Here is a 26,455-nt window from a genome sequence, read left to right on the forward strand (position 1 = left end):
TTCCTCTGAGAGAGAGAGACGAGAGTAAGTGTGAGTGAGAGGGAGGGATCACAGGTGTGTGGAAGCACACTTAAGTATCTGTTTGTGTAAGTGCAACGTGTTAAACAGCATGACAGGAATAATGTTGAGAGAGTTAAAAGGGTGAGTGTCATTTGTGAGCATTCAGGCTTTTAAAATACTACAAGATAAAGTGAAGCTCCTCTCACAGTTTACATGCTGACATTTTATTTTATTTTTTTTTTTTTTTTTTTTTTAACCAGTATGATAACTTTCCCTTATTTTTTTTATTTCCTTGAAAATTGTAGTGTTTATATATTGACGTTCAATATAAGATTTACATTATGTAAGTGTTTTTGCATTTAACACCATGCCTTTCCCTGCTGACTGTCATAAATATGCCGGTTGAGTGGAAAGTCCTGTGACTGAAACGGATAAATAGTACAGAAACAGGTAGGCCTAATATATAAAATGAAGATGTGCGAGTGCAGTACAATAAAATAAGACATAAATAGAAAGTAAAAGTGAACATACATTAAAATGAAGAGGAAAGTATAAGAAATACAAAGGTGGCAAAAACAGAAAATGATGAGAAATTCTCACTGTTAGCTGGAGAGCATAAGTTTAGTTATTAGTCTCTATTATAATTTGGTTTTGTGTGCATTAACTTTAATTACATCTCATGGCACTTTTTATGCAGTTCATGTTACAATATAGTCTACAAAACTGAATTGGTGTCAGGCAAACTGTTGAATTGTCAATTTTTCTCAAATGTTTTGTTTTTCACTCTGCTTTAGTCCCTTGTTCTCCTTTTTATTTTTCCTACGTTAAACAGCCTGTGGAATACACTTACTCTTTGATCTCATCCAGAAAATGGGATTTGTTATTTTTCCTTTACCCCTCTCTCTCTCTCTCTCTCTCTCTCTCTCTCTCTCTCTCTCTCTCTCTCTCTCTCTCTCTCTCTCTCTCTCTCTCTCTCTCTCTCTCTCTCTCTCTCTCTCTCTCTCTCTCTCTCTCTCTCTCTCTCTTTTCTTTCCCTCAATCACTCTTTTGGCTGGGTGGGACCAGTGTAGTGTCCTCATTCATTCTCACAATGCCCACTGCTTAGCAACAACCAATCAGCCCTCACATTTTTGGTGGGGCCCTCCAGCCAATCAGGAGTGCTGTGCTATAGCATTTTCTGCTCTTCAATCCTATTGGAGAATGAGAACAAACGGTGTTGGCCCAGAGCACTGGGATGAGCAGAACTGAAGTGCCCTTAAATTCTGACCTCATCAGTGTTGATGTCTGGAGGGATGTGTTAACTCTCTTAGACTTGATCAAAGCGACTCCGTCATTCTTAGTCTTGCTCTCTACCCTTGCTCCTGTCCATTAGAAAGTTCCCTGGCACTTTAGCCATGAAGTGTCCTGTGTTGGCATCAGTTCTTGTTAGCTTTTATCACATAGTATAAAAAAAAAGTTAGAGGTAGTTTGACATGCTAGTAGTTTAATCAGCTTTAGTTAAATTAGGACATTTATAGCTTTTATTAATGTGCATTAACACATTAATAAAAGCTATAAATGTCCTAATTTAACTAAGGCCTACTCCTGGCTTAAAACCAGGCCTAAAAACACAAATAATTTAATTACACTGTTACATGTAATTTTTATCCAATTTCAAAGTGAATATTCATTTTTCATACTTTACACTTGTAGGATTGCTTGAAGGATTTAAAATGATTTTATTTTTTAGTGTTTTATTTATAATTTATCGGCTATTGAACATAACATTGCATTAGTCATAATTTAAAAGCGGCACACACTTACAACTTCCTATACTTCTCATAATCTCTACTTCAAGTGCAAGCTTGAATATGAAGGCAGTAGGGAAGGTCTTGTGAACCGTATAGAGTGATGGAAAGCCTCTTCACTGTACAGTATGTGAACCTGTGTGTATTATGTGCTTGACAGGGTTCTGGTGATCATTAGCACACTGGATGGAAGAATCGCAGCTCTGGATCCTTTGAACCAGGGACGCAAGCAGTGGGACCTGGACGTGGGCTCAGGCTGTCTAGTGTCCTCTAGCCTCAGCAAACCAGAGGTATTGCACACAATTTCTCACAGCCTTTAACTCTTTCCCCACCATTGATGGAAATTTCCATAATTTATGACACAACGCTTCCCCTCCATTGACGGAATTTTTCCGGCTTTGTAGTCTTTAAAAAAAAAGTTTTTCTTAACTTTTTGTTCAAAATGTTGCTTTTTTATGAAATAAAAATTGTGTGATCACACTACAACCGTGTGATCCATGGCTTGAAGTTGAAAACTGCAGGGTTCCCACGGGGCATTAAAGTCCACCTGTACACACGGAGAACAAGTTATTCTGAGCAAACATGCTTAGTTTCATGGATTTCTGACGCTTGGTAGCATTTTTTTGGTAACTTGGTACTGATTTTTTTGGTAACTTTGTACCAAGCATTTCTGATGCTTGGTAAGACTTTTTTTTCTAGCAGTTTCAATCCATTTGAATGGAAATAGATGCATTGATCTAGTTCACTTGTATAACTACATTGTACTGACAGTATAGTTTTATATAGTTACTGTACATGGAAGGCAACACATATTATAGAAATAACTTATAAATAATGAAAAGGGCCTTAAGATAAATGCTTTAGATAAATGAGGTTTTGAGTTACAAAAGACACCCTCACATTTAATTGAAATTGTCCTGTATCATCCTATGACAAGCGATTCATCTCAATTTAAATGTTAAATACGAGCCCACACATACATCACATGCCTTTATGACAGACAGTAAACATTTTTATGCAGGTTTTCTACTTCTCTTTTAATCTAACAGTAATAGGGAGTAATTTGTTTTTGAAAGTCAGTTGTCCATTTTGACACTTGTGTATGTGTGTGTTGCTTTTACCTCTTCCATTAAACCCTAACGTTCAGTGAAGATTCATGGGCTTTTCTCTAAAACGCACATAAGATACATTTCAATTGGATCGCTAATCATCCACATGGGCCATTAGTGCTTGGACTCTGATGATTGCCGCTTGCAGTATATTTGTTCATGTTTTAGGCATAAACTCACTTAGTTTTGATAAATTTTACAAACAACAAGACTTCATATTTGATGTTATTTTGCATCTTGCACTTGTATCTTGATTTAAGAATCTTTAGACAGATGCGCTGGAAAACAAGACAATAATGCAGAGGAAGAATATCACTTTTGTGCAGTGTGATCAGAATGTACAGCAAGTTATTTTCATATTCTAGAGGTTGGGAGCAAATGTTTTCAAAATGTTTGCATTTAATTCAACTAATGGATATCTGTTGGAAGTTGTATTTTCAAACTCTGAAACGTTGCTAATACAACTAGACATTTAATTCAGAGAACATATTGACATATTGTGTTTCCTTCAATTTCAAATTCAATGTCTTGAAGTCTTAAATTTACCTTCATAAAACCTGCAGAAACCCTGTTGGTTAGAAGTGTTAAACACTTTCTTGTAGTATTTCGCATAGTGATGCAACATGAAGGTTTTCTGCCCAAACATGCAAACGGCACATATTATTCGTGTGTGTGTGTGCGTGTGTGTGTGTGTGTGAGAAAAGGCGATGTTTGTTTGAACCTCTTTACCCCAGAAGAGAATGAGACATGGCCCAAAGGAAATTGGACCTGAAACAAGTTACATACACACTCATGCGCACACACACATAGATCACAGACTCGTACTCACTAGAGACTGAAAACTTGCCTGGAGGAAGAGCGTTTGGCAGTGATGCACTTAAGCGCCTGTGCGCATGCACACATTTATACAAACACACTGAGAAAACATTAGCGCTGCACTTACAGGCTTCATTGGGCATCTTCTAATTTGATGTTTGTACATTATTGCATATTAGTTTGATCCATGCTAAAAATTTGCAGTGTCTAAGGATGTCATATGTTTTTGTTTTTTTTCTCCTCTCTCTTTACTTACTCTGTGTGTGTGTGTGTGTGTGTGTGTGTGTGTGTGTGTGTGTGTGTGTGTGTGTGTGTGTGTGATTGTGTTGACCCCCTGTCTGGTTTGGTGGTAACCTGAAATGCCTGGCTGCTGTGGGAGCAGCCTCTCCATTGGCTAGAATCTTCCTCTCCCCTCCCCTTTTACCTCTGGGTGCCTAGCAACCAGCCATTCTGATTGGCTGAAGCGGTGCCTTGCAAGGCACTCTGCTCAGTGATTAGAGCAGTCTGCCCCTTTTTGATTGGCCCTCGCCATGGCGCCAGTAGAAAGCAGTCACCTATAGCATGCCTCAACAGTAGGAGAGAGGCCAGAAGTAAACAGCATTGTCTGCAGAAACACGCTGTCACAACACAAGGGGGAGGTGTGATAGAGAGTAAGAAAGAGAAGGATGAGAGGAGTGAGGGAGAGAGAGAGAGAGAAATAGAGAGAGATGGGGGGTGGAGAGGATACCACTGACAGTGTGGTGTGACTCATGCTGAGAGGATTGAAGAATGAGGTAATGCCTTATGTGTGGGATGATGTCATCCATAAGAATGCTGACCCCCCCCCCCCATCCCAACAAACACATACACCCCCTCCCATCTATTAATCTTTAGAGTGAACAGTTGTAATTAATGCGCTTTAATCTAATGAGACAAAAAGCTGGTATTTCTGCACACTATTCAATGCACAACAACAGCACAGCATAATTTGATTGACACAGTGTCGGGTTTGTGCTGTAGACAAACCTAAGTTCATAACATCAATAGAACCTCCAAAAAAACAGGCCAGGTCACATTTCACACCATTAAGAAAACCGTCCCACCAAATTCCCATCACTGTAATGTTTTACTACAGTACAGTGCAGTTTCCGGTTTACTGTATTATAATAAATATGTATTGTTGAGGTGCTTGATTTCGATTGTTTGACAAATGTTTTAAGGTGTGCGATTTATTTATTAAGTTTCTGGTCTGTCAACTGCATTACAGTTCTGTATCACTTCACCAGATTATTTCAGTTATTTCAAAGGCCATTCAAAGATGTTTACCAAGAAAATATGACAAACAAAAGGATAAAATTCACAATTTCCATGTTTTCCTTATGAAATTAACTTTTTGCTTTGTCTTTGTACACTTGCTTTGTAAAAATGTCTTGAGGTAACCATGGTATAAGTAAAATAATTGACAAGCCGATGACTTATTGAAAAATAATTTACACCCATAATGTAATGGCCACTCCGCTTTGTGTCACGGTTGCATTTACCTCTTCGGGTGTGACTTGTTTTCAATTATTCAATGGCCTGTCGTCAATTATTTCTTATTTTATTGACTACTATTACTACTACAACGGATAACTTAATTATCCCAAAAAAGGCTTAATTTTTTCATTATATATAACTAATAACTTATTATTTATTTTATTTTTGCTGTGAAATATGACCCTGACGTGTTGACAGATTTTGTGAGATTTTCCTCAACAGTACAATGATGTGCAAACACACAGTTCTTTGAAGTGTCATTTTGATGCTGCTCTTTTTTTTCTTTTTGAGTATGTCAGTGATGTCAACTTCTGATGGCACTTTGAATATCTCAACTGTCGTAAAAAGATGCAAAATAATACCAAAGCAGGATCAGCAGTTTCATAGTAATGTTGCTTAGTCCTAAAAAGAATTAGCATTTTCCTTCAGGTGTTTCTAATAGATTTTTAGAACAAAGGTTTTTGATTTGATTAAAATCAGGTCTGTCAACCCGATCTCATGAGAAAATTGTATGAATTTGTGTATGAATTTGTCTGATGTGATTTGTATGTAAAAATGCGTTGTTGTTTTTTAAGGTCCAACCCTAAAATTAACCCTCAGTGGAGCGTAAGCAGATTGTACGAAAAACGGTGAATGAGATTGTTTGAATGCATATTATGAAGTTGCCACCAATTTGCCAAAATGTCAAATGGTTTAGTTCAAGTAATGTTAACCACAGACCTTATACTCTTAAATTGAAAACCGTGATTCTGAAACCCATCGATTCCAGGTTGCCTTACATATTGACGTCACAACTGAACAACTCAGTTACGTTAAACTGTAAATGTTTTGGGTTGTTTTTTTTTCTTGATAGTGTTTATTTTATTTAAAACTATATGTAGGGTGCACTAAAGTGATTTTTGTGCTGGGAGGAGTGTGAAATAATATGTTGTGTTTGTGTGAGTATGTGTGTGTGGGAGATAGAGAGATTATCGTTGAACAGGGAAGAGAGAGGGGATTGCGCTTGGCTTGATGTAATGCTATGTGTCAGACTCAGTGGAGCGCTATCATCTGTGGGAGGTCATTGAGTACAGAGGGATATCCTGCCTACATAGACACGCTTCATACTCAAACCTGCTGTGATCCCTTAAGACAAGGGCCAGACTGCCTTTAGCTAAGTCTCTCAAATTGAATGTGTCAAACAAGATTCCAGAAGTCATTGCCCACAGCTGAACTGAGTATTTGATTCATGTTAGGCTGCTACAGGGTTCAGTCTGATATAATATTTTCTCTGCCCCTACATTCCCTAGTCATTAATGGGATCATAACAGCAGAGGTGACCAGATGTTTGCTGGTTGAAAATGATGGCCATATGCATTGCCCAATTTGAAGGAAACTAAAGACGCCGGTTGTCGCTTAAAGGGTAAGTTCGGTATTTTACACTTAAAGCCCTGTTTACAGATCGTATCTGATGAAATAGAACGGTTAAGATTAAAATTTGGACACATGCTACTGTCCCGAGAATTTTAGGTTTCTTTCGCTTTCCCCAAAACCTCTAGAATGGGTGTATAGGTGCACTGGAACAATCCTTCATAAAACGCATTAAACTTTCGTTTACAAAGACGTGAAACTCACCGAGTGGTCAGGGGTGTTCACTGATATGCTCACACAAAAATCGCTGCAAAAGATGCTTTCCAACAGGTGTTTTACCATTCGTTGTAAAACTGTGGATCTATTTTTCCAAACGTCTCACACCCGTAGATTCTTCCTTTGAGAGCTTGAATAATAGACACTCCAGCCCAGTTGGTGGCGATAATGCACCTTTGCCAATTGCAAGCAAACCGCTGGCATTTCATTGAATACACAGAAGCAGCAGAAGAAGAAGCGGCGGAGTAATACCGTACCTCACACAGCACATTCAATACAAGTCAATGGAGTTGGACAAAAACTACGATAAAACCTGTTGGAAAGCATCTTTTGCAGCGATTTTTGTGTGAGCATATCAGTGAACACCCCTGACCACTCGGTGAGTTTCACGTCTTTGTAAACGAAAGTTTAATGCATTTTAGGAAGGATTGTTCCAGTGCCCATAGGCTGCCATTGTGTAGGTGGTGGGGGGTGGGGGGGGTGGGGGGGGGGGGGGGGGGGGGGGGGGGGGGGGGGAAGCGAAATAAACCTAAAATTCTCGGGACAGCAGCATGTGTCCAAATTTTTATCTTAACCGTTCTATTTCATCAGAAACGATCTGTAAACAGGGCTTTAAGTGTAAAATACCAAACTTGTCCTTTAATGTGTGCCAGTATATCTGGGTTTGTTGGGCATTCTGTGAAATTTTTTTTTTTTTTTTTTTACAGTCTTCCCCTCTACCATAGTTCTCAAATCTCAATCCTGGGGAACGTACATTCAAATATTGCGCAGCAAATTTCACGTCAATGATTGTCAAATGGCATTAGTTCTTGTGTGTCATAACCGATAATCAATCTGCCCTGATTCCCAGATCTGAGAGATAGAGAGGAAGATTTTCAGTGAATTGCTGAATTTTCTGTTTTATGTAAACTAGCCTAACTATTATTACACTACAGGTTAAATGAATATTGTTAGGGAATTACTTACCTGAATAATTAGCATAGACTGTGGTTGTTGCTCTCTTTTTATAGTTGATTATTAAAGGGGGGATTTTATTACTACCGCAGAAATAACAGATTCTTGCTTTAACTTTTAATGCTACTCAAATCACTGCACATCAAAACTGCACCTTTGGGGCATTTTAAACGAAATGCATCAGCCGTCAACACCAAATTCGCCATTGAAGTGCAGACAAGATCTTTGTCAAGCCAAATATTCCCCATCAGAGAGAGCATTTTCAATACCGACCTACCAGCAAGCATCCAGTGCATGAAGAAAATAGATTTGTAACGTGTCCAAAGTGAGAGGCTTTTTACTGAAGCTTTACATTTGTTTAAATACCACAGCACACTAACATGAGATACTATAGAGGTTAAATTACACTGCAGCCAACCTTTTACATTTACAGCTTGTGGTTAAGAGGTTTAAATGATGTACTTCCTTTCATGCAAGTCATACAATCTCCTTGTTGTGTAATAAAAAGTCATGTTCTGAAAAGTAATTTCATTTCATGTTCTTCAAGGCTTTGGGAGCCATGAGTGCACTGGAATCTATACATTTAACAAACATATGTAGTTATATTACATTACATTGAAAGTAAAGTAATATTTAATAATAAAATATAATATATAAAAATATTTATATTTTTACGGTATCCCTTTTTTTTTATCTTTCTTTAAAATAAATGCCATTTTTGAAATAAGTTTATTTCATCCAATGCAATGGTAATGAATCAAGACAAACTAATCAAATTATTATTATTTTTTTGCCTACATGCACGTTTTTATAGATATGTAATTTCGTGTAGCTGACACTGTAGATTTTCAGAAGAGCTCTGTTGCAGCTAATGACATTAATGAAGTTCTGGATATCGGCTGGGGTTAAATTCTTGCTCTTCTAATTGATTGGCTTTAATTGTTCATTGATTTAGGATGTAATTGGGCTGAGGATGATTGAAGTCTCACCCAACGTGAAGATCCTGTAGAGCTGAAGATCAGGCAAATAGATCACATGAGGGATTAACTCAGTGTAGCACAGTGATGAGTCATCATTGCAGCACACACACCACACACTCTTTTAAACCTCTTACCCTCAGTACCACTGCAAGCTCTTTACAAGCCCCGCCCAGCTAGACGTGATGGACAGATAAGATAATCTCTTCATTTCTCAGCCAATCACAGTGATTGTTTTCATTCTCCAGGTGCTTGCTTTCTCATAGTGGTTTAGCTTCCTATTGGTCCATACCAGGTATCAAGGTTAGACTAATGCAACAGGAAGTTGGTGATCTCATCCCCCCTTCTGTGTCTGTTTGAGCTGAGATCACTTTTTGGATTAGGGTCAGTTACATTACCCTTATATAATGGCCTTTGTGTGTGTGTGTGTGTGTGTTCAGGACACTTTTGCCCAATTGTCCATGTTTATCCTTTAAGGACATCTAGGATTGTGTTACTCTTTGGACAGCAGACAGAGTGCCAAATGTTAATGGCATACAGTGTGATAATGTCACACACAGACTCAAAGCTGATTGGTCAGAGTTTCAGTGTTGTCTGTCCCCTTGTCTCTATCCATCATGGTCTGCTCATTGTACCCACCTTGCTGCTGATGATCCGAAACGTGAAATATTTCCCAAGGTGAAATCATGTGCCACTTCAGCTAATTTACTATAACAATCTGATCAAAAACTAATAAAACTCTTATGACCTTTTTCTGTTCCTCAGATTTTTGGGAACAAGATGTTCATTCCCTCTCTGGACGGAGCTCTGTTCCAGTGGAACAGGGACAGGGAGAGTATGGAGGCTGTTCCCTTCAGTGTCGAGTCCCTGCTGGACTCCTCGTTCCGCATCGGAGAGGACACTGTGCTTGTAGGGGGCAAGTCCCTCACTACGTATGGCCTTGGTGCATACAGTGGCAAGGTAACTCAAACAGATGTTTTCTTTTTGTTTCTCAGTTGTTTTTTAGAACAATAAATGATTGATGTGCTGTTGTGGCACTCTGCAAACTCTTTTATCATATTGTAGTATTGGTTGTCAGCTTTAACCTCCCTCTCTCTTCCTCTGTAGTTAAAGTATATTTGTTCAGCGGTGGGCTGCAGTCGGTGGGGGGACGAGGAAGGAGAGCCAGAGGACGTACTGTTACTCCAGAGAACACAGAAAACTGTCAGAGCTGTGAGGCCTCGCAACGGGTTTGAGAAGTAAGAAATACCCGCAGGCTTTGGCTTCTGTTGAGCGCTTCATGTGACCTTGCTTTTGATCTTATAAATGAAACCGAGGTAGATTAGATGCAGAGTACGCTGGGCTGTATCAACATCGCACAGCTTGGAAGCTTAATGTTGAAAAAAACAATTGTAGAATAATAATAGTCATCCCCGTAAAATGCCAATTGTTTTCTGTCTTCTCTTCCTGGTAGATGGAACTTCAGCGTGGGAAACTTTGAGCTGAAATATGTCCCTGAGATTCAGTCCAACCTCAACTTCCTGGAGGGGGAGGCGTCTAACGGGGAGACATGGCGAGAGGTCAGACGTGAAGCACAGCGTGTCATCCAGGAGGAGAAGGACACACAAACCAAAAATCATGCTAATACACACCCAAACTCGCACACTCAGGTAGAGGGCTTAGACCTGGTCATTAAGGTTTCTGTGCCGGACTGGAAAGTCATGGCCTTCAGCACCAAACCAGAAGGACAGCTGATCTGGGAGCATCAGGTATCACACCTCAACCCATTAGGTTACTGTTTAGAGTTTTAGGTGAAACAAATCCACAATTCCTCATTTCTCATGATTTCGTTCTCTCTCTCCTCTCTGTGAAGTTTTGCACACCCATTGCATCTGCGTGGTTGGTAGGAGGGGGGAAGGTAACGCCCATTAGCCTGTTTGATGACACCTCATATAACTCCCACACCGACACCGAGGCTCAGGAGGATGATGACATCATAGAGGAGGCCCGCGGGGCCACAGAGTCCAGCGTTTACCTGGGTAACATGCACTTGACGGTTGTTTTACAAACATGAATGTGTAAGAGACCCTGTTTACATCTGGTATTGAAACTGGTATCGGCTGAATCTATCAAAAGTATTCAGGTCTAAATACATGTGTGTACGGTATCCCAAATGTTTTTGTGATCCACTCACTCAAGTTACATTTGGAGGTGGTCAATGCTAAGCAGGGAAGAACCGCCTACTGGACTGTCAATCAACCGTTATTATTAAAAACGGGCTATAACTTTTGCTTTTAAATAAAATATCTGTTCACTCAAAAAGTGTATTTTAAAGTAAAATTTTTATTTTTACAAAGTCAGTTTTTTATTTTATTTGTATTCATTTGATTAAGCAACAAGTCATTATAACATTATTTCAAATAATGACATTTATGTTTTAAATAAGTGCTGTACTTATAAAATTTCTGTTCATCGAAGAATCCTGAAACAAATATAATAGGTTCCACAAACTTTTAAGCAGCACAACTCTTTTCAACATTAATAATAATAAGAAATGTCTCTTAAGCTCCAAATCAGCATATTAGAAAAGTTATTTTAAATGGTTATATATCACAGTATTTCTGTTTTTACTGTGTTTTTGATCAAACAAATGCAGCATTTGGTGAGCATAAGAAACGGTAGCATTCACTAAATCCCGTCACCGTTTGGGACTCATGTAAATACCAGGTGTAAACGGCAATCTTTCTTGAGAAATAGAGACATGTAATGTGAATCTAAAATGTGTTTTCTCTTTCCATTTAAAGGGATGTTTCAGGGTCAGCTGTACCTCCAGTCTTCTGTGAGAATCTCAGAGAAGTTTCCTTCTAAGCCCAAAGCTCTAAACGGCTGGGGCAGTGACACTGACATGATGCCACCACCTATAGTCAAATGGAAACCCCTCATCCGTGAGTATATTACACCAAATACACACAGAAGTATGTACTAAAGCTAGTGTGATGTTGTCAATAACACCAGCCCCTTTTCTCCTAGACTCCCCTTCCCGTACTCCAGTCCTGGTGGGCTCTGAGGAGTTTGATAAATGTCTGAATAATGATAAATTCTCTCATGAGGAGTACAGTAATGGAGCTCTGTCAATACTGCAGTACCCGTATGGTAAGAACAACTGTCCTTCAGGCCATTTGGACACTTGGTTTGACTGTTTGTGAACGTAGTTTGAGAGAATTTGAACTCATCACCCTCTTCTCTGTTTCCAAATGTAGATAATGGATACTACTTTCCATACAGCCCTCGTTATCGTAACCGGCGTGATGAGACGGCAGTGAGTGTTCTACTGAATAAAGATGGAGAGAGGTCACAGGTGAGAAGGAAAGACCCTGTGCTGCTACTGCCATGGTGGAAGGAGATTTTGGGTACCATCATCTTCTGCATCGCTGCCACCACCTACATCGTCCGCAAGTTCTTCCACCCGCCCACAACATACGCGCGGGTAAACAAGAACTCTTCAATGTGTACATACACGCAAATGATCTCATGCTTATTATTGTGTCAAATTAATATTAAAAGTCATGCATGTTGCACTGTTCTTAATTCATCTGTGCAGCAACGTAAGGAGTCTGAGACACAGTGTCAAACTGACAACAAGTTTGAACTGGATGTTACAGAGCCCAAAGAAGTTGTCATCACAGAGACACGTCCTTGTGAATATGTTTCTAGGTAATTGAGCATACACTTTGAATTGACACTTTTGACCATATGTTAATATTGATTTAGGGACTATTATAGGTTTAACATTGTAGGAGGGTTAATTATTATTTCAGTTAGTTATTTTTGGTAATTTAATCAATTAAAGCGTTAGTTCACCCAAAAAAAAAAAAATTATCATCGGTTACTCACACTCATGTTGTTCTAAACCCGTAAGACTTTTGTTCATCTTCGAAACACGAATGAAGATATTTGAAATGAAATCTGAGAGATTTCTGTCCCTTCATTGACAGTCCATGCAACTACCACTTTGACGCTTCAAAAAGTTTGAAAGAGATTGTAAAATTAATCCATATGAATTGAGCAGTTTAGTCAAAATTTTCTGAAGAGACTCAATCGCTTTATATGATGAACAGGTTTCATTTAGTCTTTTATTCACACATAAACATTGATCTTCAGTTGTGTTTCGAATACAGCTTTAGAACGATATGAGGGTGAGTAAGTGATGACAGAATTTTCATTTTTGGGCTTATCCACTGCCAGAAGTAATGTCTGAAATAAATAAATAAATAAATATTAAGAATTAATGCATTAAAAATATGAATAGAAAACTGAAAATGCATTAAGAAGATTTTTTTTTCCTTACAAGTATATTTAAATATTAAGTAGATATGGGCTACTTGCACATGGTATTAACATAAACGATTAATCAATAATGTATTGTTCATTTTGACAGTGAACTTAAAGTTCCATATAATATAACACATTTAATATATAACTCTAGCTCACACCATTGGTTGACCCAATGTACAGCTTAGTTGGGTTGCTCAAATGCATTACATTTCCATTTGATGCTGCTAGAAATTACAGACTTTACCTTTAAATGATGGTTACAAATGCCTCAGTCAGACCTACAGTTGGAGTTCCTCTTTTAAATAAGGAAATTCAAACCCATTTTTTAAAATAGATTACACTTGTTTGCACATGGTACATTAGAGACTTGCAGTTGCTGAATGTGGAATGCACAGATGGCATCGTGATCATATTTTACTTTTAAATTCCCTGGGCTAAATGCACAGCTATTATGACTCAAGTGCTCTTGCTGTCTAGTTTATTTGTTGTTTGTGTTCGATTTGTTTTCAAGTGACATTTTAAATGACTAATTACAGCATGTAACACTTTTAGTTTTAGTGTTTTAATCTCGGCGTGCTCTGATGTTGAGCTCATTTGAACACTGACACACACTGCTGTTTTATTGTACAACATACCATTGTCCTTTTTAAGTGGTGCTTTAGATCAGCAGAACATAAAGTCCACATGACCTTATTCATAACTGATTTGGGTTTGTTTGTGTGTATCAGATACTTGACAGACTTTGAGCCAGTTCAGTGTTTGGGACGTGGTGGATTTGGTGTCGTGTTTGAGGCGCGCAACAAGGTGGATGACTGCAACTACGCCATCAAGAGGATCCGTCTACCAAACAGGTAACAGTCAACACAAAACTTCAACGCTCCATAAAAAGCATGATACAGGTGTCTGTATGTTTGTGTTTAATGCTGTGATTGTGATTTGTAGGGAGTTGGCTCGTGAGAAGGTCATGCGAGAAGTAAAGGCTCTCGCTAAGCTGGAACACCAAGGCATCATCCGTTATTTTAACGCTTGGCAGGAGAGTCCGCCCCAGGGCTGGCAGGAGGACATGGACAAACGCTGGCTCAAAGACGCCAGGTGTGCAGAATGCTCTTGAACATAAATACATTTGTGATAAATACAGGGTTGTTGCGGTCATGGATAGCCAGAGATATTTTAAAGATATGATTTCTGGACCTGTAAAAATAATGAAAACTACTCTAGTAAATGTACATTTTATGCTAGGATCTAAAATGTTTCATTATCTTGAATATTTAGAGATATTGCAGTCTATTGAATGAATTTTCAAAATGGGACAATTCATTGAAATGCATCAAAATAGTGTAAATATAAAATTATTTGCATTAAATTTAAAATGAAGTTGCAGCTGCTGCCTAGCAGTTAGTACATGCGCATTGAGTCATAGTGCTCATGTGAATGACACAAGTTTGAATTAAGCGTGCAACATTTTTTGATCACTTTCATGTACGTTTACAGTAGTTTTTGTATGTAAATACATATCTGTTGCTCTGTCTGGCTCTCTGTTATCTATCTTTCTGTGTAACTATATGTCTATTATTGGTCTCTGTCTGCTTGACTTTCTGTGTCTTTCTAAGTGTTATTATTATAACTAACTATCTATTATTTGTATGTCTGTCTTTCTAACTCTAATATTTGTCTAATTATCCAACTATCTGTTATTTATCTGATTGTCTAGCTATCTATTGTATGTCTGTCTATGTTGTATTTCTATCTATCTATCTATCTATCTATCTATCTATCTATCTGTCTGTCTGTCTGTCTGTCTGTAACTATCTATCATCTATCTAACTATCATCTGTCTGTCATTTATCTAATTCAATTATTTATTTATTTGTATTATAAATATAAATCAGGTGTATTTTAGTGAAGCAAGGACATTAATGGGAATGATTTTTGTTTTTTCTCAGTACTGCTGACTGGTTACTGAGCTCTCCTGACCACATGGAGGCATTCTCAGTCAAGGTTCCTGTGGCCACTCCTTCTCCAGTGGACTCCTCATGCATGTGTGCGGCCGGTGGGGACACGAGCGTGTGCGTCGGGGATCAGGTGTGTGTGGAAGGTCTGGGACCGGACAGTATGATGTCAGAGCGTGACAGTCAGGCCGACCCAGACGCTGTCCTGGAGGTCTCGGATTCCCCCCACTCTTTTGAGCTCTGCCCTCCCCGCACAGTTGCTCATGGCGACTGCACTTCTTCCTCCTTCGATATAGTTTTTGAGGACTCAGGCTGTGAACACCAGGACAATGACAGTGACCTTAGCGGAAGTACACCTGTGCCACCTGCGTGCCTTTCACAGTCTGGCTCCAAAACCCAGCGTAGTACATCAGCGGGACCACCATCTAACTTGCCATCAAGGCCCACCTCTCTGAGCCTGGCCCCCAGCACCCCCTGCCCTGTCACGCGGCCCCCGCTCACACCTAAGGTCTACTTGTACATTCAGATGCAGCTGTGCAGGAAGGAGAACCTGAAGGACTGGATGGCCCAGAGGTGTTTGCCTGAGCTCAGGGAGCACAGTCAGTGTCTGGATATCTTCCTGCAGATCGCAGAGGCTGTGGATTTCCTGCATAGCAAAGGACTTATGCACAGAGATCTTAAGGTAGGATGCTGAAAATGAAGCGTGATTGCAGTGAGGGGTTTTCCCAGTGCAAACCGCTCTTTCATTTCCTTCTCTTTCTCTCTCAGCCATCCAATATCTTCTTCACAATGGATGACGTGGTGAAGGTGGGAGACTTCGGACTGGTCACTGCTATGGATCAGGAGGAAGACGATGAGGAGCTGAGTAACCTCACACCAATGCCAATGTATGCCCGTCACACTGGCCAAGTGGGCACCAAACTCTACATGAGCCCTGAACAGGTCAGTTCCAGTCACTCTCTGCACAAACTAAACACAATTTAGAGTGAAAACAATGCTGGTTCTTGTTTAGCGTAAAACAAGCAAAGGAAAACGATCAGATTTCTACTTGGCAGAATTTTTTTCCCCATCTCTCATCTCTTCCTTTTTCCCCTCTTTAGCTGTCTGGGAATTCTTATTCTCACAAGGTGGACATTTATTCACTTGGCCTGATTCTTTTTGAGCTTCTCTGTCCATTCCGCACCCAGATGGAGAGAGTCAGGGTAAGACCGCATTTATTTAAGGACACTACCATTCAAATGTTTGGGGTTGGTAGTATTTTATGATTTTGAAGGAAGTCTCTAATGCATTTGGCTGCATTTGAAAAAAACAAAACAAAAAAACGGTAATACAGTGATATATTATTACAATTTATTTAAAATAACCCTTTTCTATTTTAAAATGTAATTTATTCCTGTGATGGCAAAGCTGCCAATACTCCAGTCTTCAGTGTCTTATGATCCTTCAGAAATCATTCAAATATGCTGATTTTTGGTGTTCAAGAAACCCGTCTTATTATTATCAATGAACAGCATTTATTGGAAATAGAAATATTTTGTAACACTATAAATGTCTTTACTGTTTAATGGATCCTTACTGAATAGAAGTATTCATTTCTTTAATAAAAGCAAAAAACTTGAATGGTAGTATTACTCATGTGAATACAAATAGAATATTTAATTATATTGTACCGATTGGTAAACATCTTGCTGATTTTCTTTCAGACTCTCACAGAGGTCAGAGCCCTACAGTTTCCTGCTGCTTTCTGTAAGGCCAATGTCCTGGAAGTAAGTTTGTTTGTGTTTGTGTGCCTATACTGCTGGGTATTTTGCAATGGAGGTGGAGTGGGAGTGACCGTACAATTGGGAAATCTTAAAGATGAACAACACTTCTAGTGCCCCCTATAGGTGCAAGGTTACAATTACAACATCAACATGTCCAGGCTAATGTATGTTTTCATTCACACAGCAGCAGAATGCGGTTGTCAGACCTGTTTTAGAACACTAAATGTAGAATGTTAAATCAGATGTATTTAGAGCGTACCACAATGCATGCACACGTGTTTCAAAGCAGCTTCCTAGAAAATTTCGCCTTAAAGTAATTTTTTACTTTAATTTTTTTAATTTTTTTTGACTGTACTAAAGCATAAAAATGGCATATGTTTGCAGAGATATAGGAAATGTGCTCAGTTCATACACTTGTTTCTCTGAAAAACAATGCTACAGCCAGTTATTCTACTTTGAAATGTGCGTTCCATGTCGGAATGTGTTTTTGGTTTGGTATGTGTGATCCCGCCCACTGCCAATTTACCCTATAGTATTTCGACACCCCAGGTTGCCAGTTGGCAGAAAACACAGCGTATTGCAGCCATGGAAGCCAGCAAACGAACTGGGTCAGAGATTGCAGATTCTATCTGACCTAAAAAGCCTTGGCATCCATATTTAAAAGCTATACGACCATAGGTATATTAAACACGGATAAATCAACTCATCAACTTACAGTGAAAGGCTCGTCGCCTTCCATTGTCAAATGCGCTCGCTCCTGTTGCGTGTCCTCAATCTTGCAACCCTTGTGAGCGTTGAGTCTGAGAAGGAGGGGTGGGGGAAACAAGTTTCTCCAATATTTGGAATTTTAACCACTAGCTGTCAATATAACATATTGCCCCTTTAATGACCCATGTGAATGAGCAACTGTGGTTTTGGCAAGATGTCCAACTCTGAAGGAAATAGTTTTGTTCACCCACAGTCATTCACTTTCAGAAAATTAAGATTGAACTGATGAATTTACACTCACAACTATTGTATTGTATGGAAAATGGGCTTGACTTGGGTTATTCCTTCATACAGACTTAGTACTTAAACGGATACTATAACCCAGTGGTTCTGGGATTATTTTTTTGGCGATTATTTATTTTTAGGGGTTTGAAGACCCCTATATAAAATTAACAGAACTATAACTCTAATATATATTAACCATATTATATAATTCACAAAAACTGGTAGTGTTGATATAGGTAAATTAAGAAATTGCAAGAACTGTTTTTAAAATAAAAACAATAGTTTTTTCAATGTTCTTCTAGCATTTGAATCAAGTAAATTTTTTATTAAAATTGTATATAAATCTAAGTCATCCAGTGGTCCATTCAGAAGTGTGCCGAGGCCCCCTAGTGTAAGCTGTTGTCAATCGGTCACTTTTTATAAATTATATATTATTAGGAATTATTCCAAACACTAATAATCCAGTATTGGGTAAATTACTTTAAAAAAGTAATTAGTTATAGTTACTACTTACTTCTCACAAAAAGTAACTGAGTTATGTGAATGTGTGAAATAACTTGGATACCCCCAATATTAAATATGTTAAATGAATGAAATGGACACTAAATAGAATAAATTATTATTATAAAATATTGTACACTAATCTACAATATTTTAAGGTTACTGTGGGACAATGTGAGAGACACCTATTAACTTAAATATTAAAATATTATCATTACTATAGTGAAACAACAAAACACAATAGATGGTTTAGAACTTTTAATATTTATTGCACGGACCACAACCGGCCAACAAATACGGCTAAAAATAAATTATGCTTCTTAAGAAATGTACCAAAAATAAATAAATGATAATAAAAAATATACATACAACTACATACAATACTCGCTCACTGTCGAGCGCGCTCTCGGTCACACTCGGGTCTCTCTCGCGCACTGTCGAGCGCGCTCTCGGTCACACTCGGGTCTCTCTCGCGCACTGTCGAGCGCGCTCTCGGTCACACTCGGGTCTCTCTCACGCACTGTCGAGCGCGCTCTCGGACACACTCGGTCTCTCTCGCGCACTGTCGAGCGCGCTCTCGGTCACACTCGGGTCTCTCTCACGCACTGTCGAGCGCGCTCTCGGACACACTCGGGTCTCTCTCGCTCACTGTCGAGCACGCTCTCGGACACACTCGGGTCTCTCTCGCTCGCTGTCGAGAGCGCTCTCGGACACACTCGGGTCTCTCTCACGCACTGTCGAGCGCGCTCTCGGTCACACTCGGGTCTCTCTCACGCACTGTCGAGCGCGCTCTCGGACACACTCGGTCTCTCTCGCGCACTGTCGAGAGCGCTCTCGGACACACTCGGGTCTCTCTCGCGCACTGTCGAGCGCGCTCTCGGTCACACTCGGGTCTCTCTCACGCACTGTCGAGCGCGCTCTCGGACACACTCGGCCTCTCTCACGCACTGTCGAGCGCGCTCTCGGTCACACTCGGGTCTCTCTCGCGCACTGTCGAGAGCGCTCTCGGACACACTCGGTCTCTCTCACGCACTGTCGAGCGCGCTCTCGGACACACTCGGTCTCTCTCGCGCACTGTCGAGCGCACTCTCGGACACACTCGGTCTCTCTCGCGCACTGTCGAGCGCGCTCTCGGTCACACTCGGGTCTCTCTCACGCACTGTCGAGCACGCTCTCGGACACACTCGGGTCTCTCTCGCGCACTGTCGAGCGCGCTCTCGGTCACACTCGGGTCTCTCTCACGCACTGTCGAGCGCGCTCTCGGACACACTCGGTCTCTCTCGCGCACTGTCGAGCGCGCTCTCGGACACACTCGGGTCTCTCTCGCTCACTGTCGAGCGCGCTCTCGGACACACTCGGTCTCTCTCACGCACTGTCGAGCGCGCTCTCGGACACACTCGGTCTCTCTCACGCACTGTCGAGCGCGCTCTCGGACACACTCGGGTCTCTCTCGCGCACTGTCGAGCGCGCTCTCGGACACACTCGGGTCTCTCTCGCGCACTGTCGAGCGCGCTCTCGGACACACTCGGGTCTCTCTCGCGCACTGTCGAGCACGCTCTCGGACACACTCGGGTCTCTCTCGCGCACTGTCGAGCGCGCTCTCGGACACACTCGGGTCTCTCTCGCGCACTGTCGAGCGCGCTCTCGGACACACTCGGGTCTCTCTCGCGCACTGTCGAGAGCGCTCTCGGACACACTCGGTCTCTCTCACGCACTGTCGAGCGCGCTCTCGGACACACTCGGGTCTCTCTCGCGCACTGTCGAGAGCGCTCTCGGACACACTCGGGTCTCTCTCGCGCACTGTCGAGCACGCTCTCGGACACACTCGGGTCTCTCTCGCGCACTGTCGAGCGCGCTCTCGGACACACTCGGTCTCTCTCACGCACTGTCGAGCGCGCTCTCGGACACACTCGGGTCTCTCTCGCGCACTGTCGAGAGCGCTCTCGGACACACTCGGGTCTCTCTCACGCACTGTCGAGCGCGCTCTCGGACACACTCTGTCTCTCTCACGCACTGTCGAGCGCGCTCTCGGACACACTCGGTCTCTCTCACGCACTGTCGAGCACGCTCTCGGACACACTCTGTCTCTCTCACGCACTGTCGAGAGCGCTCTCGGTCACACTCGGTCTCTCTCACGCACTGTCGAGCGCGCTCTCGGACACACTCGGTCTCTCTCACGCACTGTCGAGCACGCTCTCGGACACACTCGGTCTCTCTCACGCACTGTCGAGAGCGCTCTCGGTCACACTCGGTCTCTCTCACGCACTGTCGAGCGCGCTCTCGGACACACTCGGTCTCTCTCACGCACTGTCGAGCGCGCTCTCGGACACACTCGGGTCTCTCTCGCGCACTGTCGAGCGCACTCTCGGACACACTCTGTCTCTCTCGCGCACTGTCGAGCGCACTCTCGGACACACTCGGTCTCTCTCACGCACTGTCGAGCGCGCTCTCGGACACACTCGGGTCTCTCTCACGCACTGTCGAGCGCGCTCTCGGACACACTCGGTCTCTCACGCACTGTCGAGCGCGCTCTCGGACACACTCGGGTCTCTCTCGCGCACTGTCGAGCGCGCTCTCGGACACACTCTGTCTCTCTCGCGCACTGTCGAGCGCACTCTCGGACACACTCGGTCTCTCTCGCGCACTGTCGAGCGCACTCTCGGACACACTCGGTCTCTCTCGCGCACTGTCGAGCGCGCTCTCGGACACACTCGGGTCTCTCTCGCTCACTGTCGAGCGCGCTCTCGGACACACTCGGGTCTCTCTCGCGCACTGTCGAGCACGCTCTCGGACACACTCGGCCTCTCTCGCGCACTGTCGAGCGCGCTCTCGGACACACTCGGTCTCTCTCGCGCACTGTCGAGCGCGCTCTCGGACACACTCGGGTCTCTCTCGCGCACTGTCAAGCACGCTCTCGGACACACTCGGTCTCTCTCGCGCACTGTCAAGCACGCTCTCGGACACACTCGAGTCTCTCTCGCGCACTGTCAAGCACGCTCTCGGACACACTCGGTCTCTCTCGCTCACTGTCGAGCGCGCTCTCGGACACACTCGGTCTCTCGCTCACTGTCGAGCGCGCTCTCGGACACACTCGGTCTCTCTCGCGCACTGTCGAGCACGCTCTCGGACACACTCGGGTCTCTCTCGTGCACTGTCGAGCACGCTCTCGGACACACTCGGGTCTCTCTCGCTCACTGTCGAGCGCGCTCTCGGACACACTCGGGTCTCTCTCGCTCACTGTCGAGCGCGCTCTCGGACACACTCGGGTCTCTCTCGCTCACTGTCGAGCGTGCTCTCGGACACACTCGGGTCTCTCTCGCGCACTGTCGTGGACGCTCTCGGACACACTCGGGTCTCTCTCGCGCACTGTCGAGCGCGCTCTCGGACACACTCCGTCTCTCTCGCGCTCTGTCGAGCGCGCTCTCGGACACACTCGGGTCTCTCTCGCTCACTGTCGAGCGTGCTCTCGGACACACTCGGGTCTCTCTCGCGCACTGTCGAGGACGCTCTCGGACACACTCGGGTCTCTCTCGCGCACTGTCGAGGACGCTCTCGGACACACTCGGTCTCTCTCACGCACTGTCGAGCGCGCTCTCGGACACACTCGGGTCTCTCTCGCGCACTGTCGAGAGCGCTCTCGGACACACTCGGGTCTCTCTCGCTCACTGTCGAGCGCGCTCTCGGACACACTCGGGTCTCTCTCGCGCACTGTCGAGCGCGCTCTCGGACACACTCGGGTCTCTCTCGCTCACTGTCGAGCGCGCTCTCGGACACACTCCGTCTCTCTCGCGCTCTGTCGAGCGCGCTCTCGGACACACTCGGGTCTCTCTCGCTCACTGTCGAGCGTGCTCTCGGACACACTCGGGTCTCTCTCACGCACTGTCGAGCGCGCTCTCGGACACACTCGGTCTCTCTCGCTCACTGTCGAGGACGCTCTCGGACACACTTGGGTCTCTCTCGCGCACTGTTGAGCGCGCTCTCGGACACACTCGGGTCTCTCTCGCGCACTGTCGAGAGCGCTCTCGGACACACTCGGGTCTCTCTCGCGCACTGTCGAGCGCGCTCTCGGACACACTCGGGTCTCTCTCGCTCACTGTCGAGCGCGCTCTCGGACACACTCGGTCTCTCTCACGCACTGTCGAGCGCGCTCTCGGACACACTCGGTCTCTCTCGCGCACTGTCGAGCACGCTCTCGGACACACTCTGTCTCTCTCGCGCACTGTCGAGCGCGCTCTCGGACACACTCGGGTCTCTCTCGCGCACTGTCGAGAGCGCTCTCGGACACACTCGGGTCTCTCTCGCGCACTGTCGAGCGCGCTCTCGGACACACTCGGGTCTCTCTCGCTCACTGTCGAGCGCGCTCTCGGACACACTCGGGTCTCTCTCGCTCACTGTCGAGAGCGCTCTCGGACACACTCGGGTCTCTCTCGCTCACTGTCGAGCGCGCTCTCGGACACACTCGGGTCTCTCTCGCGCACTGTCGAGCGCGCTCTCGGACACACTCGGGTCTCTCTCGCGCACTGTCGAGCGCGCTCTCGGACACACTCGGTCTCTCTCGCGCACTGTCGAGCGCGCTCTCGGACACACTCGGTCTCTCTCGCGCACTGTCGAGCACGCTCTCGGACACACTCGGGTCTCTCTCGCGCACTGTCGAGAGCGCTCTCGGACACACTCGGTCTCTCTCACGCACTGTCGAGCGCGCTCTCGGACACACTCGGTCTCTCTCACGCACTGTCGAGCGCGCTCTCGGACACACTCCGTCTCTCTCGCGCTCTGTCGAGCGCGCTCTCGGACACACTCGGGTCTCTCTCGCTCACTGTCGAGCGCGCTCTCGGACACACTCGGGTCTCTCTCGCTCACTGTCGAGAGCGCTCTCGGACACACTCGGGTCTCTCTCGCTCACTGTCGAGCGCGCTCTCGGACACACTCGGGTCTCTCTCGCGCACTGTCGAGCGCGCTCTCGGACACACTCGGGTCTCTCTCGCGCACTGTCGAGCGCGCTCTCGGACACACTCGGTCTCTCTCGCGCACTGTCGAGCGCGCTCTCGGACACACTCGGTCTCTCTCGCGCACTGTCGAGCACGCTCTCGGACACACTCGGGTCTCTCTCGCGCACTGTCGAGAGCGCTCTCGGACACACTCGGTCTCTCTCACGCACTGTCGAGCGCGCTCTCGGACACACTCGGTCTCTCGCTCACTGTCGAGCGCGCTCTCGGTCACACTCGGGTCTCTCTCGCGCACTGTCGAGCGCGCTCTCGGACACACTCGGTCTCTCTCGCGCACTGTCGAGCACGCTCTCGGACACACTCGGGTCTCTCTCGCGCACTGTCGAGCGCACTCTCGGACACACTCGGTCTCTCTCGCTCACTGTCGAGCGCGCTCTCGGACACACTCGGGTCTCTCTCGTGCACTGTCGAGCACGCTCTCGGACACACTCGGGTCTCTCTCGCGCACTGTCGAGCGCGCTCTCGGACACACTCGGGTCTCTCTCGTGCACTGTCGAGCACGCTCTCGGACACACTCGGGTCTCTCTCGCGCACTGTCGAGCGCACTCTCGGACACACTCGGTCTCTCTCGCTCACTGTCGAGCGCGCTCTCGGACACACTCGGGTCTCTCTCGTGCACTGTCGAGCACGCTCTCGGACACACTCGGGTCTCTCTCGCGCACTGTCGAGCGCGCTCTCGGACACACTCGGGTCTCTCTCGCTCACTGTCGAGCGCGCTCTCGGACACACTCGGGTCTCTCTCGCTCACTGTCGAGCGCGCTCTCGGACACACTCCGTCTCTCTCGCGCTCTCGGACACACTCGGGTCTCTCTCGCGCACTGTCGAGCGCGCTCTCGGACACACTCGGCCTCTCTCGCGCACTGTTGCCGCATTTTATTGCCAGTAACGTTAACAGCGTTGTAACGGAGGGAACAGTAATTAGTTTGATTGCTCGTTACTGAAAAAAATAATGCCGTTATTCCCATCACTGCTAATTTCATTGTATCTGTTTGTGTTTCAGGCACAGATGGTGCGCTGTATGCTGTCCCGAGTGCCCGCAGAACGCCCAGAGGCGTCAGAAATCACAGAGGCCCCTTTATTCCAGGAGCTGGAGATGCCCTGCAGAATCCGACCACGCACTCGAACGTACAGCGCTTCGTCTGCAGGACGACCGTCACGACAGATATCCTCATCAAATTAGAACTCCCACTCAAAGATACACACATACTGTGCCTCGTCTGCGGGATGACAAACACAACCTGTCACCACCTCTTGCAACGCACATCATTCTGATAAAGAGCAGATAAACTGAGCCCAACTAAACAACAGATCATTCCACAAACCTCTACAACTGGAATCACACACATCGTAAACATAAATGAAATTGCTGCCCACTGTGGCATTTGTGCCAAGGGTGTTCAATAATTAACAAAAAGGCCTCATTGCATTTCTTTCAACTCATAGTCTACCAATCCCATGATTCCATGCTCCAGAAGCATTTTAACACATACACACACACTTGCAGTAGGAGGAGAGTTGGTGTTTTTCCAGTGCTAACGAATGCTGATGAATGACCTGCCTTCGGACGCCGTTCACTCTGCATGTCTTAAACGGGAAGTTGTGCGACGCGTGCTTTCCTGTCCAAACGGGGACATCGGGGAGTTCTTTTTCTCCTCTAATGTAAATAGGCTTAAATACCAAGCAAGAGAGGCTTTGTGTGCTTTAAAGGTGCTCGTTCAAGACCGAACGCACAAGTTCAGAGGCATTATAGCCACTCGCTGATACAGTGTTAGTGGTTAATGTGCGCATTACTTGATGAACATGAATCTGCATATGACTGAGTGGATGTGGAAATATTCAAACTGCCTTTAAGCTGGACTTTGAGACACGAATGACATGTTAGTGATGTTCAGTATGAGACTTAGAATGGATTGATTTGAAACGGACACTTTAAAATTCATTCTGTAAAATACTTCATGTCAGTAGCACCCAGAAAGGTAGTTTACTGGATCATTTAGAACATTTTCTGAATAAGAAAGAAGTGCTTTGACTAATCACACAATAGGAAAGGATACAGCTGGAGGAATCACTTCGACCAAATATTCAGCACACACCCTTAATTGTAACATATCAGGTAATTACTGATTGTATGATTTTTCTTACCGATTTTGATTAAAAGGAGTGAATTTTCTTTTGTACATGATGGAATTTTCTGTATAGTGACTGCTTTTTATGACTTTTTTCAACTTCTATGGATGTTTTTCCTAAGAATTGTTGTCAAAGTTTGAGAGAATGGCGATAGAGTGGATTGTGGTGACGGATTGGATCTCTGTGGTCGCGTTAAAGAGCACCGGGTGCCTCGGCACCTTCAGGAGCAGCTTCTGTATGTATGTGAATACTGGTGTGTTTCCTGAACAGGCCATATGCTGCAGAACGGACTTGAGATTATGACCTTTGACCCTTAAGCACGAGGACTGCGTCCTGTAATCCACGTCAGGGACCACTTTGTGAACCTTTCACCTTTTAACCTATATCTGTGAACCCGACCCAGTGAAGACAGCAACGAGTGCTGATCCTGTTCAGATCACTGTGGCAAATCCTTCCAACAGATCTTTCCCCGTCTAATAATTCTCCTCAGCCCTTGGTTTAAATATACTTTATTGATGCCCATTATTGTTAATTTAGAGTTTCAGTTTGTCCAATGTTCTAAAGATGTTTTTTTTTTTTTTTTTTTTGTGACTGTTGAAATCCCGGGTTCATGTTCTTTAGCCGAGCCATGTCTCCTGCCGTTTATGTAAATATGTTTGTTTTATTTATGTCGACTACAAAAATCAATCCGTTGGATTGGTTGAGGTATAAAATAAGGTATATGAATGCACTTCATCCAGTGGAGTGCGTTGAAATATTGTGACTTCTTACAAGTCAATAATGTAATAAACGTTCTATGATGTTTGTAAAAGTGTTTTGTTTGTTTTTTCATCAAAAAAAAAAAATCTAACATGAATATACACTAATAACATTAAAATATAATGCAACTGAATTTAGTCCAGGTTTCAGCAGTTTGCTGCTGTTATACATGCTATAAATCTAAAGCTATTAAAATCTTGATGTTGAATTAAAAATGATTTGACATTTTCTTAGAATGTTTCATAGTACATGTGAATAC

General features: G+C 44.1%; 1 protein-coding gene across 1 annotated transcript in view; it reads left to right on the forward strand.

Moving 5' to 3' along the window:
- Positions 1-25,497, forward strand: part of eif2ak3 (eukaryotic translation initiation factor 2-alpha kinase 3) — a 34,792-nt gene extending 9,295 nt beyond the window's left edge. The window contains exons 2-17 of the mRNA XM_079855297.1: positions 1,948-2,077; positions 9,550-9,744; positions 9,892-10,022; positions 10,238-10,532; positions 10,637-10,802; positions 11,568-11,708; positions 11,794-11,916; positions 12,024-12,250; positions 12,365-12,477; positions 13,827-13,949; positions 14,041-14,190; positions 15,042-15,729; positions 15,816-15,989; positions 16,148-16,249; positions 16,751-16,813; positions 24,311-25,497. Coding sequence (XP_079711423.1) covers positions 1,948-2,077; positions 9,550-9,744; positions 9,892-10,022; positions 10,238-10,532; positions 10,637-10,802; positions 11,568-11,708; positions 11,794-11,916; positions 12,024-12,250; positions 12,365-12,477; positions 13,827-13,949; positions 14,041-14,190; positions 15,042-15,729; positions 15,816-15,989; positions 16,148-16,249; positions 16,751-16,813; positions 24,311-24,490 — 3,001 coding nt within the window. The 3' untranslated portion in view covers positions 24,491-25,497. The remainder of the gene's footprint in view (positions 1-1,947; positions 2,078-9,549; positions 9,745-9,891; positions 10,023-10,237; positions 10,533-10,636; positions 10,803-11,567; positions 11,709-11,793; positions 11,917-12,023; positions 12,251-12,364; positions 12,478-13,826; positions 13,950-14,040; positions 14,191-15,041; positions 15,730-15,815; positions 15,990-16,147; positions 16,250-16,750; positions 16,814-24,310) is intronic.
- Positions 25,498-26,455: the final 958 nt, after the last annotated feature.

The sequence above is a fragment of the Squalius cephalus genome, assembly GCF_949319135.1.
Source record: "Squalius cephalus genome assembly, chromosome: 21".
Taxonomy (NCBI): Eukaryota; Metazoa; Chordata; class Actinopteri; order Cypriniformes; family Leuciscidae; genus Squalius; species Squalius cephalus.